General features: G+C 58.4%; 1 protein-coding gene across 4 annotated transcripts; it reads right to left on the reverse strand.

Moving 5' to 3' along the window:
- Positions 1-64: 64 nt before the first annotated feature.
- On the reverse strand, positions 65-14,176 carry LOC308051283 (heterogeneous nuclear ribonucleoprotein L-like). Of its 4 annotated transcripts, none has more exons than XM_080361645.1 (13): positions 13,940-14,176; positions 12,267-12,385; positions 11,924-12,161; positions 11,742-11,827; positions 11,095-11,191; positions 10,939-11,011; positions 6,077-6,148; positions 4,828-5,111; positions 4,004-4,125; positions 3,312-3,513; positions 1,750-1,807; positions 250-345; positions 65-169 (listed from the first exon to the last, which is right to left on the reverse strand). In XM_080361645.1, exons 1-13 carry the CDS (start codon positions 14,162-14,164, stop codon positions 111-113), a joined length of 1,731 nt encoding a protein of 576 aa, XP_080217771.1. In that variant the 5' UTR covers positions 14,165-14,176; the 3' UTR covers positions 65-110. The 4 variants fall into 4 exon arrangements, 3 of the variants coding, with proteins under 3 accessions (XP_080217771.1, XP_080217772.1, XP_080217773.1); XM_080361646.1 differs by having other exon boundaries at positions 3,312-3,398; positions 4,004-4,195; XM_080361647.1 differs by lacking the exon at positions 65-169 and having other exon boundaries at positions 256-345; positions 3,312-3,398.
- Between the last annotated feature and the right edge of the window lie 268 nt (positions 14,177-14,444).

Here is a 14,444-nt window from a genome sequence, read left to right on the forward strand (position 1 = left end):
GCGGGAAGGGGGTGGGGGGGGGCGGGTCCAACCATTCTCCTTAAAAATGGGGGGGTGGGAGCGGGGGGGCCCGCGGAGCCCGGCCGTTAAAACGGGGGGGGGGGGGGGCGTTAGGAGGCGTGTTGGGCCGTGGAGAAGCAGAGCTTGAGCGTGTAGGGGTACGGCCCATCTGCGGAGAGAAGGGGGTCAGTGGGTCGGGGGGGTCAGCGGGTCGGGGGGGGTCAGCGGGTCGGGGGGGGCGGCACTTACTGGGGTTCTTCATCTGGTAGTGGTTGAGGAAGCCGAGCGTCTCCAGCGCGTCGCTCTTGGAGTCCCACTCCAGCAGCCCCGAGGAGCTGCGCTCGCCTGGGGGGCGCAACCGCTAGGGACCCCCCCGAAACGACACCCCCTGGGGGGCTGGGACCCCCCCAACCGACACCCCCTGGGGGGCCAGGACCCCCCCCGGGACCGACACCCCCACAGGGACCCCCCAACCGACACCCCCTGGGGGGCCAGGACCCCCCCAACCGACACCCCCTGGGGGGCCAGGACCCCCTCCGGGACCGACACCCCCACAGGGACCCCCCAACCGACACCCCCTGGGGGGCCAGGACCCCCTCCGGGACCGACACCCCCACAGGGACCCCCCAACCGACACCCCCTGGGGGGCCGGGACCCCCCCAACCGACACCCCCGCTAGGGACCCCCCATCCGACACCCCTTGGGGGGCCGGGACCCCCCCAACCGACACCCCCGCAAGGACCCCCCCGAACCGACACCCCCTGAGGGGCTGGGACCCCCCTCGGGACTGACACCCCCGCTAGGGACCCCCCCAACCGACACCCCCTGGGGGGGCTGGGACCCCCCCCCGGGGACACCCCCCAGAACCAACACCCCCACGGGGACCCCCCGGAACTGACATCCCCGCTATGGACACCCCCTGAGGGGCAGGGACCCCCCCCCGGGACCAGCACCCCCGCGGGGACCCCCCTGGAACCAGCACTCCCACAGGGACACCCCCCCCAGAACCGACACTCCCGCTAGGGACACCCCCTGGGGGGCTGAGACCCCCCACGTAACCGACACCCCCAGTAGGGACACCCCCTGGGGGGCTGGGACCCCCCACGTAACCGACACCCCCAGCAGGGACACCCCCTGGGGGGCTGGGACCCCCCACGTAACCGACACCCCCAGCAGGGACACCCCTTGGGGGGCTGGGACCCCCCACGTAACCGACACCCCCAGCAGGGACACCCCCTCTGGGGCTGGGACCCCCACTCCCCCAGAACCAACACCCCCACAGAGACACCCTGGGGGGGCCCAGGTCACCCCTGGGGAGCAGGGACCCCCCCACCAGGAACTGACAACCTCGGGGGGCTGGGACCCCCCCAGCACTGACGCCCCCACAGGGACACCCCGGGGGACCCAGGTCACCCCTGCTAAGGACACTCCCCTGGGGACCGGGACCCCCCAGCAGGGACCCCCCCTGGCAGGAACCCCTGGGGGGCTGGGACCCCCCCCGGCAGGGACACCCCAGGGGGCTGGGAGCACCCCCCCAGAACTGACACCCCTACAGGGACTGCTGGGGGGCTGGGACCCCCCCCCCTGGCAGGGACCACCTCCCCCACACAGGGACGCCCAGGGGCTGCGATTTCCCCACAGGGACCCCCCCCAACAGGGACACCCCCCCACTTCCAGGGTCAACTGGGGGGCTGGGACCCCTGGCATGGCCCCCCCGCAGGGACCCCCCAGGACCCCCCCGGCTCTTACTCTTCCCCGAAAACACTTTGACGGACGTCGGGCGCTTCACCCCCAGCTCGTCACAGATCTGCAACGGGACGTGGGGTCAAGGGTCATGGGGTCACAGGGTCAGGGGGCACGGGGTCAGAGGGTCACGGGGTCATGGGGGCAGGGGGACACGGGGTCAGGGGGTCATGGGGTCAGGGGGTGGGGGAGGAAGAGGAGGGGAAATGGGGAGGAAGGGGCAGGGGAGGGGAAGGAGCCGCGAGGAGGAAACACCAGGGACGGGGAGGAGGAGGAGGAGGAAGAAAGGGAGGAGAGAGGAGGAAGAGAAGGGGAAATGGGGACAGGGAAGAGGAGGAGGATGAGGAGGATGGGGATGGGGAGGATGAAGATGGGGATGGTGATGAGGAGGATGAGGATGATGAGGAGGAGGATGAGGATGATGAGGAGGATGAGGGTGAGGAGGGGAGGAGGATGAGGAGGATGATGAGGAAGGGAGGAGGATGCTGACGATGCTGAGGAGGAGGATGAGGATAATGAGAAGGAGGATGAGGATGATGAGGATGGGGATGATGATGAGGAGGATGATGAGGATGAGGAGGAGAGGAGGATGAGGATGATGATGAGGAGAAGGATGAGGATGATGATGATAAGGAGAATGAGGAGGATGACGAGGAGGAGGATGATGATGATGCTGAGGAGGAGGAGAGGAGGATGATGAGGATGGGGATGATGATGATGAGGATGAAGATGCTGAGGACGATGAGGAGGAGGATGAAGATGACGAGGAGGATGAAGGTGAGGAGGAGGAGGATGAGGGTGAGGAGGAGGATGATGATGCTGAGGAGGAGGGAGGAGGATGAGGATGCTGAGGATGGGGATGAAGAGGAGGAGGAGGATGGGGATGAAGAGGAGGAGGAGGATGAGGATGAAAATGAGGATGAGGATGAAGATGAGGATGAGGATGAAGATGAGGATGAGGAGGAGGGGCGGCACCTCATAGAAGTGCTGGTCGCTGACGTCGAGCGGCGCGTTGATGGGGATGATGATGAGGAGGAGGATGAAGATGATGAGGAGGATGAAGGTGAGGAGGATGAGGATGAGGATGACGAGGAGGGGAGGAGGATGAGGATGAGGAGGAGGAGAGCAGGATGAGGATGATGATGATGATGATGCTCAGCAGGATGAGGAGGAGGATGCTGAGGAGGAGGGAGGAGGATGAGGATGCCGAGGATGAGGAGGATGATGAGGATGAGTATGATGGGGATGAGGATGAGGAGGAAGGGCGGCACCTCGTAGAAGTGCTGGTCACTGACGTCGAGCGGCGCGTTGATGGGGATGATGATGAGGAGGAGGATGAAGATGAGGAGGAGGATGAAGGTGAGGAGGATGGGGATGAGGATGAGGAGGAGGAGAGGAGGATGAGGAGGAGGAGAGGAGGATGAGGATGATGATGATGATGCTCAGCAGGATGAGGAGGAGGAGGATGCTGAGGAGGAGGGAGGAGGATGAGGATGCTGAGGATGGGGATGAAGATGAGGATGAAGATGGATGAGGATGAAGGTGAGGATGAGGAGGAAGGGCGGCACCTCGTAGAAGTGCTGGTCGCTGACGTCGAGCGGCGCGTTGAAGAAGTGCAGCACGTTGCTGGGGTGCTGGATGCGGTTCTTGGCCGCCTGCTCGGGCGTGGAGAAGCGGTTGTTGCGCGAGCCCCCGAAGTCCTTGTAGCTGCACGAGCCGTCGTCCAGCCCGTACGACTGCCCGGGCATGATGGCCTGCTGCTTCGACACGCTGTGGGGCGGGTGTGGGGCAGCTATGGGGCAGCTATGGGGCACCCCACACATCCTCCACCCCACACACTGCCCCATGGTGGCTGCTGCTTCGACACGCTCTGGGGCAGGGAGCTATGGGGCACCCCACACATCCTCCACCCCACACACTGCCCCACAATGGCTGCTGCTTCGACACGCTGTGAGGCGGGTGTGGGGCAGCTATGGGGCAGCTATGGGGCACCCCACACATCCTCCACCCCATACGCAGCTTCCACATGCTGTGGGGTGGGTTAGGGGGTCAATTTTGAGGTCGTTTTGGGTCCATTTTTAGGTTGGTTTGGCGTCAATTTTGAGGTGGTTTCAGGTCCATTCTTACATTGGTTTGGGGTCAATTTTGGGGTTATTTTGGGGTCAATTTTGGGGTCAATCTTTGGGTTGTTTTGGGGTCAATTTGGGGCTGGTTTGGGTCAATTCCAGGCCATTTTGGGGCTCCCCGCTGTTTCACTCACCAGACGTTGAGCTTCTGGCCGAACATGAAGTTGTTGTTGAGGTGCGTGATGGCGCGGTCCACGCCGTACCCGTCCGCCATCTCCACCATGGCCGCGCCCGGCTTGCTCTTCATGAACTTCACCTTCAGACGGACACATGGAGGTTAATACCCCCCAGACCCCCTTCATGAACTCGACCTCCATGAACTTGACCTTAAACCAGACACACAGGGGTTAATACCCCACCCCAACCCCCTTCACGAACTTGACCTCCATGAACTTGACCTTCAAATGGACACAGGGGGGTTAATACTCCCCAGACCCCCTTCATGAACTTGACCTCCAAATGGACATGTGGGGGTTAATACCCCCCCGACCTTCATGAACTCAACCTCCATGAACCTGACCTCCAATTGGCCAAGCGGGGGTTAATAAACCCCCAGATCCCTTTCATGAACTTGACCTCCATGAACTTGACCTTAAACCAGACACACAGGGGTTAATAACCCCCCCAGACCCTCTTCATGAACTTGACCTCCAAATGGACACGTGGGGGTTAACACCCCCCAGACCCACTTCATGACCTTGACCTCCATGACCTTGACCTCCACTGGCCCCATGGGGGTTAATACCCCCCCCAGACCTCCATGACCTTGACCTCCATGACCTTGACCTCCACTGGCCCCGCGGGGGTTAATAACCCCCCCAGACCTCCATGACCTTGACCTCCACGACTCTGCCCTCCACTGGCCCCACAGGGGTTAATACCCCCCCCCAGACCTCCCTGACCTTGACTTCCACGACCCTGCCCCCCGCCGGCCCCGCGGGGCCCGTGCCGGCCGTACCTTCTCGACGTTGCCGTAGAGGCAGAAGATGTTGAAGACGCGGTCGCAGTTCATCTTGGCCTGGTCCAGCCCGTACACCATGAGCACGGGGCTGTCGGCGTGGGGCCCGTACTCGGGGGGCGGCGGCGGGGGTGGGGGGTGCCCGTACTGGGGGCCGTAGCGCCCGGGGCCCCCCCGGCGGTGCCCCCCGACCGGGGGGCCCATCCTGCGCCCTTCGTAGTGGGGCGGGGGGGGCCCGTAGCCCTCGTCGTGGTAGTGGCCGTGGTACCCGCCGTGGGGGCCTCCTGCGGGGGCAGAGATTGGGGACCCCCCTGTCATCACCATAACCCCCCCGGGTCATGAGAACACCCCCAAGTCGTGATAACCCCCCCACGTCTGATAACCCCTCATGTCATGATATCCCCCCCATGTTGTGATACCCCCCAAGTTGTTATAACCCTCCCATGTCTGATAACCCCCTGTGTTGAGATATCCCCCCCATGTCATGATAACCCCCTCACGTCTGATACCCCCGTGTCGTGACCCCCCCATGTCATGACCCCCCCATGTCACGACCCCCCCGTATTGTGACTGCCCCATGTCGTGAACCCTCATGTTGCCCCCCGTGTCGTGACCCCCCCCATGTCGTGACCCCCCATGTCATGACCCCCCCGTATCGCCTCCCGTGTCATGACCTGCCATGTTGTGACCCCATGTCATGACTCCCCCATGTCGTGACCCCCCATGTCGTGACCCCCCCATGTCACAACTCCCCTGTGTTGTGCCCCCTCATGTCGTGACCCCCCATGTCGTGACCCCCCCCACGTCATGACACCCCCATGTCACAACCCCCGTGTCATGACCCCCCCAGGTCGTAACCCCCCCGATGTCGTGACCCCCGTGTCGTAACCCCCGTGTCATGACCCCCCCATGTCGTGACCCCCATGTCACACCCCCCATGTCGTGATCCCCCATGTCATGAACCCCCATGTCATGACCCTCCCGTATCGCCCCCCGTGTCATGACCCCCCATGTCGTGACCCCATGTCATGACTCCCCCATGTTGTGACTGCCCCATGTCACCCCCCGTGTCGTGACCCCCCGTGTCGTGTCGTGCCCCCACCATGTCGCACTCCTCCATGTCATGACCCCCCCCCATGTTGTGACCCCCCCGCATCACCCCATGTCATGACCCACCCATGTCGTGACCCCCCCATGTCGTCACCCCCCATATCGCGACCCCCCCATATCATGCCCCCGCCGAGCATACCGTACTCGGCGGGGTGGTCTCCCAGCAGCGGGGGCTGCCGCTGCCGTTTGTTGGGGTTCCCGCCGGGGTCTCCTGTGGGGGGGCGGGACACACCAAACCTCAACACGGGGCTCATGGGGGGGGGAACCGCTCCCCAGGGGGGGCTTGGGGACCCCCACCCCCCCCATAAATCATATGACATATACAGAAAACAACATTTCTAATTAAATTATAAACATTGAATAATAAAATTCCCCCCCCTCCGCCCAAATCATAGTCACCAAATGCCCCCCCCCCCCCCCCCCCCCCCGCCTGAATGGTTCGTCTCGCTCGCCATGGCCGTTATCCCCTTTTAGACCCATAAGCGCGGCGCAGAGCTGCCGTTTTGGGTTAGAAAGATGGAAAAAAAGGGGCTACTTACAGCGCGGGGGGGGCACAAGTTACAAAAGCGTCCGTGGGCGCTTAAAGCGGCCGGGCGGCTCTTACCGGGAGCGCGTTAGCGCGGCTGAAAGGCGGCGCGTCCGGCCAGCGCGGCGGCCCCTGCGTTACACGGTGCCACAGTCATACACGGCAACACCCAAAGCAACACCAACACCCGCCGGCGGGCTCGGCAGCAACCGCTCACGGCGCGGGATCCGCAGCGAGGACCGAGGGCGCGAAGGGTGAGGAATGGGGGGGTTTTCCTCCGCGGTTCGCCTCGGAAATGCTGCGTGGAAATGGCGGGCGGGCTCCTGAAACGGGACGGGTTGGTGTGGAAAATGGTGCCCGGCGTGTTTCGCCTCCTGCAATGGGACCTTTGCTGTGTGGACATGGCGGTCGGCCTCCTCAAATTGGATATTTTTGTGTGGAAATTGGTGTTTCTCTGTGTTCCGCCTCCTGCAATGGGACCTTTGCTGTGTGGAAAATGGCGCCCAACGTGTTTCGCCTCCTGAAATGGGACATTTCTGTGTGGAAATTGGTGCTCCCCGTGTTAACATCTCCTGAAATGGGACGTTTTTGTGTGGAAAATGGTGTTTTCTGTGTTCCGTCTCCTGAAATTGAACCTTTTCTGTGTGAAAATTGGTGTTTCTCTTGTATTGGGTCTCCTGCAATGGGACCTTTGCTGTGTGCAAAATGGCGCCCACTGTGTTCCACCTCCTGAATGGGACATTTCTGTGTGGAAAATGGTGCTCCCCGTGTTAATGCCTCCTCAAATTGGACATTTTTATGCGGAAAATGGTGTTTTCTGTGTTCCGCCTCCTGAAATCGGACCTTTGCTGTGTGGAAATTGATGTTTCTCTGTGTTTCAGCTCCTGCAATGGGACCTTTGCTGTGTGCAAAATGGCGCCCAGCGTGTTTCGCCTCCTGAAATTGGACATTTCTGTGTGGAAAATGGTGTTTTCTGTGTTCTGCTTCCTGATATTGGACCTTTTCTGTGTGGAAAATGGTGTTTCTCTGTGTTCCACCTCCTGAATGGGACATTTCTGTGTGGAAATTGGTGCTCCCCATGTCAATGCCTCCTCAAACTGGACATTTCTGTGTGGAAATTCATGTTTCTCTGTGTTCCGCCTCCTGCAATGGGACCTTTGCTGTGTGGAAATTGATATTTCCCTGGGTTTCACCTCAGAAATTCTGTGTGGAAATTGGGGTTTCTCTGTGCTCAGCCTCTTGAAATTGGTCATTTTTATGTGGAAAATGGCGCCCAGCGTGTTTTAGCTCCTGAAATCGGACATTTCTGTGTGGAAACTGGTGCTCCCCATGTTAATACCTCCTGAAATTGCACATTTTTGTGTGGAAAATGGTGCCCGGCGTGTTTCACCTCCTGAAATTGGACGTTCTGTGTGGAAAATTGTGTTTCTCTGGGTTCCACCTCCTGTAATGGGACCTTTCCTGTGTGGAAATTGCTGTTTCTCTGTGTTCAGCCTCCTGAAATTGGACATTTTTATGTGGAAATTGGTGTTTCTCTGTGTTCCGCCTCCTGAATGGGACATTTCTGTGTGGAAAATGATGCTCCCAATGTTAATGCCTCCTCAAACTGGACATTTCTGTGTGGAAATTGTCGCTCCCCATGTTAATGCCTCCTGAAACAGAACATTTCTGTGTGGAAAATGGTGCTCCCCGTGTTAATACCTCCTGAACTTGGACATTTTTGTGTGGAAATTGCTGTTTTCCTGCGTTCCGCCTCCTGCAATGGGACCTTTGCCGTGTGGAAAATGGCGCCCAGTGTGTCTCACCTCCTCAAATATGACACTTTTGTGTGGAAATTGGTGTTTCTGTGTTTCACCTCCTGATATTGCACCTTTGCTGTGGGGAAACAAGTGCTCCACATGTTAATGCCTCCTCAAATTGGACATTTTTGTGTGGAAAACGGTGTTTCCATGTTCCGCCTCCTGCAATGGGACCTTTGCTGTGTGGAAAATGGTGCTCTCCATGTTAATACCTCCTGAAATTGGACATTTTTGTATGGAAGTTGCTGTTTTCTGTGTTCCGCCTCCTGAAATTGGACATTTTTGTGCGGAAATCTGTGTTTCTCTGTGTTCCGCCTCCTGCAATGGGACCTTTGCTGTGTGCGAAATGGCGCCCAGCGTGTTTCACCTCATGAAATTGGACACTTCTGTGTGGAAATTGGTGCTCCCCATGTTTCTCCTCCCAAAATTTGAATTTTTCTGTGTGGAAATTGGTGTTTCTGTGTTGGGTCTCCTGAAATTGGTCATTTTTATGTGGAAAATGGTGCCCAGCGTGTTCCACCTCCTGCAATGGGACCTTTGCTGTGTGCAAAATGGCGCTCCCCATGTTAACGCCGCCTCGAATTGGCCTTTTCTGTGTGGAAAATGAAGTTTTCTGTGTTCAGCCTTCTGAAACTGGACCTTTTCTGTGTGGAAATTGGTGTTTCTCTGTGTTCCGCCTCCTGCAATGGGACCTTTGCTCTATGGAAAATGATACTTCCCTGTGTTTCACCTCAGAAATTCTGTGTGGAAAATGGTGTTTCCTGTGTTCAGCCTCCTGAAATGCAACATTTTGATGTGCAAAATGGTGCCCAGCGTGATTCACCTCCCAAAATTTCAACTTTGCTGTGTGGAAATTCATGTTTCTCTGTGTTCCGCCTCCTGCAATGGGACCTTTGCTGTGTGCAAAATGGCGCCCAGCATGTTCCACCTCCTGAAATGGGACATTTCTGTGTGGAAATTGGCGCTCCCCGTGTTAACATCTCCTGAAATGGGACGTTTTTGTGTGGAAAATGGTGTTTTCTGTGTTCCGCCTCCTGAAATTGAACCTTTTCTGTGTGAAAATTGGTGTTTCTCTTGTATTGGGTCTCCTGCAATGGGACCTTTGCTGTGTGCAAAATGGCGCCCACTGTGTTCCACCTCCTGAATGGGACATTTCTGTGTGGAAATTGGTGCTCCCCATGTTAATGCCTCCTCAAACTGGACATTTTTATGTGGAAAAAGGTGTTTTCTGTGTTCCGACTCCTGAAATCGGACCTTTGTTGTGTGGAAATTGGTGTTTCTCTTGTGTTCCGCCTCCTGCAATGGGACCTTTGCTGTGTGCAAAATGGCGCCCACTGTGTTCCACCTCCTGAATGAGACATTTCTGTGTGGAAAATGGTGCTCCCCACGTTAATGCCTCCTCAAACTGGACATTTTTATGTGGAAAAAGGTGTTTTCTGTGTTCCGACTCCTGAAATCGGACCTTTGTTGTGTGGAAATTGGTGTTTCTCTTGTGTTCCACCTCCTGCAATGGGACCTTTGCTGTGTGCAAAATGGCGCCCAGCGTGTCTCACCTCCTGAAACTGGCCATTTCTGTGTGAAAACTCGTGTTTTCTGTGCTCGGCCTCCTGCAATTGCACCTTTTCTGTGTGGAACTGGACCTTTTCTGTGTGGCAGTGGGACTGTAGCTGTGTTCCGCCTCCCGAGTGCTGCTCCCGAGCGTGTTCCTCTCTTCTGTGTGCGCTCCCGGCCCGCTCTGCCGCCTTGCGGCGCCATGGGAGCGTTACAGTGTCTCTGGTGCGCAGCGCCGGGTGTCCGCGGCGCCGCGCGGTGTCCGTGGTGTGGTGGCCATGGTGTGGTGTCCGCGGTGTGGTGGCCGCGGTGTGCTGCTGTTTCTGGTGTTTGCTCTCCGGTCAGAGCGGCTTTAGGAGCGGCTCTAACCCTGAGGTGTGTGTGCGGGATCGCCGCGGGCCGGCGGCCCCCCCGCCTCGTGTGCCAAACCAAACCATCGGGAGCTGGGAAAGGCCCCGCGGCACCCCCTAAAACCACAGCGGTTCCCCCCCAACATCACTGATGTTACCCCCCGAATCACAGGGGCTACCTCCCCAAAATCACAGGGGTTACCCCCAAAATCACAGGGGTTATCCCTCAAAATCACAGGGGTTATCCCCCCAAAATCACAGGGTTTCCACCCAAAAATCACAGGGGTTATCCCCTCAAAAATCACAGGGGTTATCCCCCCAAAAATCACAGGGGTTATCGCCCCCAAAAATCACAGGGTTTCCCCCCAAAATCACAAGGGTTCCCCTTCAAAATCACAGGGTTTCCCCCCAAAATCACAGGGGTTCCCCAAAAAATCACAGGGGTTATACCCCCAAAATCACAGAGGTTCCCCCTCAAAATCACAGGGGTTCCCCCCCAAAATCACAGAGGTTCCCCCCCCAAACAAAGTGTTTTACCCCCAAATAGCATCCCCAAGTGTCCCCCGCCATAACTCGTCACCCTCCAGTTCACAATCCAAGAGGCACAAACCCCGCGGCGCTCCCCCCACCCAACAACCGCTGTAAACCAGCGAAACACCAAACCACCACCGAACGCAACGACTCCGCGTGTTGTCACCCCCTACATGAACCCCCAAATCGGCTGTTTTCACCCCAAAAGTGCGGGGGGTGGCTGAGCAACACCCCCGGGTTTTACCTTGTCCGCTGAGGTTGGGGTTGGTGTAATCCCAGGTGTCCTGGTCGTTCTTGAACACGTTCAGGCGCGTGGGCTGGGGGAAAAACAGGCGGAAAAGGGTCAATCGGCGCCGGGGGGGCACACGGGGGGTGGGGGCCACATTTGGGGTGTCGGTACCTTGGCGTACTCGATTTTCAGCGTGCAGCAGCCCGAGTAGATGTCGGCGCCGTTCAGGGACGCCTTGGCGCGCTGCGCGCTCTGCACCGAGTCGAACGTCCGCAGCGCTAAGGACGTTTATGGGGCTAAAAATGTCATTTTTGGGTGGCTGGGTGTCTAAAGGGGGGGTGATAAATTGGGGAACACTCAGGCCAAGCGGGATGAACCAGAACGTGGTCAAGTCCGCAGCGTTAAGGACGTTTATGGGACTAAACCCACCTTTTTGGGGGATCTGGGTGTCTAAAGGAGGGTGATAATTTGGGGAACACTCAGGTTGAGTGGGATGAACCAAAGTGTGGCCGAGTTGAACGTCCACACCATTAAGGACATTTATGGGGCTAAAAATGTCATTTTTGGGTGGTTGGGTGTCTAAAGGGGGGTGATAATTGGAGGAACACTCAGGCCGAGCAGGATGAACCAAAGTGTGCTCAAGTGGAAATTATAATTAGGAAACACTTAGGTTGAGCGTGATGAACCAAAGCGTGGCCGAGTTGAACATCCGCAGCATTAAGGACATTTATGGGGCTAAAAGTATCATTTTTGGGGGTTTGGGTGTCTAAAGGGGGGCGATAATTAGGGAACGCGAGCACTAAACCACGCAAGGATATTCCACCATGGCCTGGACGCCGTTCTTGCGGAAGATGACGATCCTCTGCACGGGGCCGCAGGGGTTGCAGATGGTGTAGAGCACGTCCTGCGGGCACAATGGACCCAGCGGCGTCGGGGACCCCCCAAAACGAACCGCCCGCCCCAAACACCCCCCCCACACCCCCCCGGCTGCACAACCCACCGTGGTGATGGAGTAAATGGGGTTGAGGATGGTGAAGAGCAGCACGTTGTTGACCCCGCGGGAGTCGTCGGCGTCGCCGGGGCGGGAGATCTTCTGGCTGGTGGAGTAATTAACGAAGGCGGGGTGGCCGGCGATGTAGATCTGGTTGTCGGCCGCGTAATTGACGGCGTTGCAGGCGCCCAGGATGTCCTCGAACTCCACCAGCGCCTGCCGCTTCTTCGGCATCACCACCACGTAGCTGCGGCACCAACAACGGGGTTCAGCGCCACCCCCCCACGGCACCGCCGCCCCCCAAAACACCCCCCGCCGCCCCCCAAAACACCCTCCGCCGCCCCCCACTCACCTGATGGGGCCGAACTCCTGCAGCGCCTCCACCAGGTCGGCCTCCACCACGCCGTCGATCAGCCCCCGGATGTGCACGACCGGCGATGCCGGCGTCTTGTGGGGGTCGTCGTAGTTCTCCTGGGGGGGGGACACACATGGGGTCAGCGCAGACCCCAAAAAGCCTCGTTATTGCAATAAATTGTGGCTATTTGCGGCACCGCTAAAATAACCACCGTGGGATCTCAGCTCAAATTGTCACTGGGTGGTTCTGAACTTGACGCTGGGGGGGATGTGGAATAAAAATCAGACCCCTCCCCAAAAAAAGCATCTTTATTGCAATAAATTGTGTCTATTTGCGGCAGCACTAAAATAACCACCGTGGGATCTCAGCTCAAATTGTCACTGGGTGGTTCTGAATATGACGCTGGGGGGGGGAATAAAAATAAGCCCCCACCCCCCCCCCAAGTCAGTGCAGACCCCAACAGACCCCCCAGTCAGCACAGACCCCAAAAAGCCTCTTTATTGCAATAAATTATATATATTTATGGCACCACTAAAATAACCACCATGGAAATCTCAGCTCAAATTGTTACCAGGTGGTTTTGAACTTGGTGCTGGGGGGGGATAAAAATCAGACCCCCCCCAAAGTCAGTGCAGACCCCAATAGACCCCCCCAAAAGTCAGTGCAGACCCCCCCCTAGTCAGCACAGACCCCAAAAAGCCTCTTTATTGCAATAAATTGTGGCTATTTGTGGCACCGCTAAAATAACCACCATGGGAATTTCAGCTCTAATTGTCACCGGGTGGTTCTGAACTTGATGCTGGGGGGGATAAAAATCAGACCCCCCCAAAGTCAGTGCAGACCCCAACAGACCCCCCAGTCAGCACAGAACCCAAAAAGCCTCTTTATTGCACCAAAATTATGGCTATTTGGGGCACCACTAAAATAACCCCCATGGGATATCAGCTCAAATTGTCACCGGGTGGTTCTGAATTTGACACTGGGGGGGGATAAAAATCAGACCCCCCCAATGAGCACAGACCCCAAAAAGCCTCTTTATTGCAATAAATCATATATATTTTATGGCACCACTAAAATAACCCCCATGGGATTTCAGCTCAAATTGTCACCGGGTGGTTCTGAATTTGATGCTGGGGGGGGAATAAAAATCAGATCCCCCCCCAAGTCAGCGCAGACCCCAACAGACCCCCCAGTCAGCAGAGACCCCAAAAAGCCTCTTTATTGCAAGAAATCATATATATTTATGGCACCACTAAAATAACCACCATGGGATCTCAGCTCAAATTGTCACCAGGTGGTTCTGAATTTGACACTGGGGGGGGGGAATAAAAATCAGACCCCCCCCTCTTAGTCAGTGCAGACCCCAAAAAGCCTCTTTATTGCACCAAAATTACAGCTATTTGGGGCACCGCTAAAATAACCCCCATGGGATCTCAGCTCAAATTGCCCCGGGTGGTTCTGAACTTGGTGCTGGGGGGGGGGGGGGGGTGTGAAACCAGGGTGCCCCCCCCCCCAACCTCTTCCCATTTTCCCCCTTTTTTTGTGTTTAAAGGCATTTTTCTCACTTTTTTCGCCCTCGTGGTGCTCACCCCCCCCTCATTTCCCCCTCCCCCCCCCCCCGCCCGGGGCACATTTCCCCCCTCGCCCCCCCCAAGCGCGGCCGCTCTCACCGCTCCGGCAGCGCCGGGCCCGCCACCGGCCCCCCCCGGCCCGCCGGGCCCGTGAGGCGGCGGCTCCGCGTTCTCCGTCTTCTGGCGCTTGGGCGCTCGGCCGCCCTCCCCGTAGTAGCGGCCCGAGCCGCCCCCGCCGCCCCCGCCCGCCGCCATCTTCCCCATGTCGCCCCCGCGGCCGCTGCCCTCGGCGCTCTGCGGGCCCCGCCACCGCCGCCGCGACATGGCGCCTCTCTCCGCCGCGCCGCCTCCGCCACGCCCCTATTGGCCCGCCCCTCCGCCACTCAAGGCGGGGCTCGCGGCCCATTGGCTGGCCTCCGCCGCCGGCGGCGCCCTCCGCTCTCATTGGGCGCGCCGGATTCTGCCCGTCAAGTTCTCTGCGGTCTTCCATTGGTCGCCATCCGCGGCCGTCCGCCCGCCCTCCGAAGTGGTTGGCTGGAGCGGCTGTCTGTCAGATCGGCGCCCCGCCCTTCTTCATGGCCCTGCGCTCAGACTCCGCCTTCGT

This window comes from Nesoenas mayeri (genome assembly GCF_963082525.1).
Source record: "Nesoenas mayeri genome assembly, chromosome: 35".
Lineage (NCBI taxonomy): Eukaryota > Metazoa > Chordata > Aves > Columbiformes > Columbidae > Nesoenas > Nesoenas mayeri.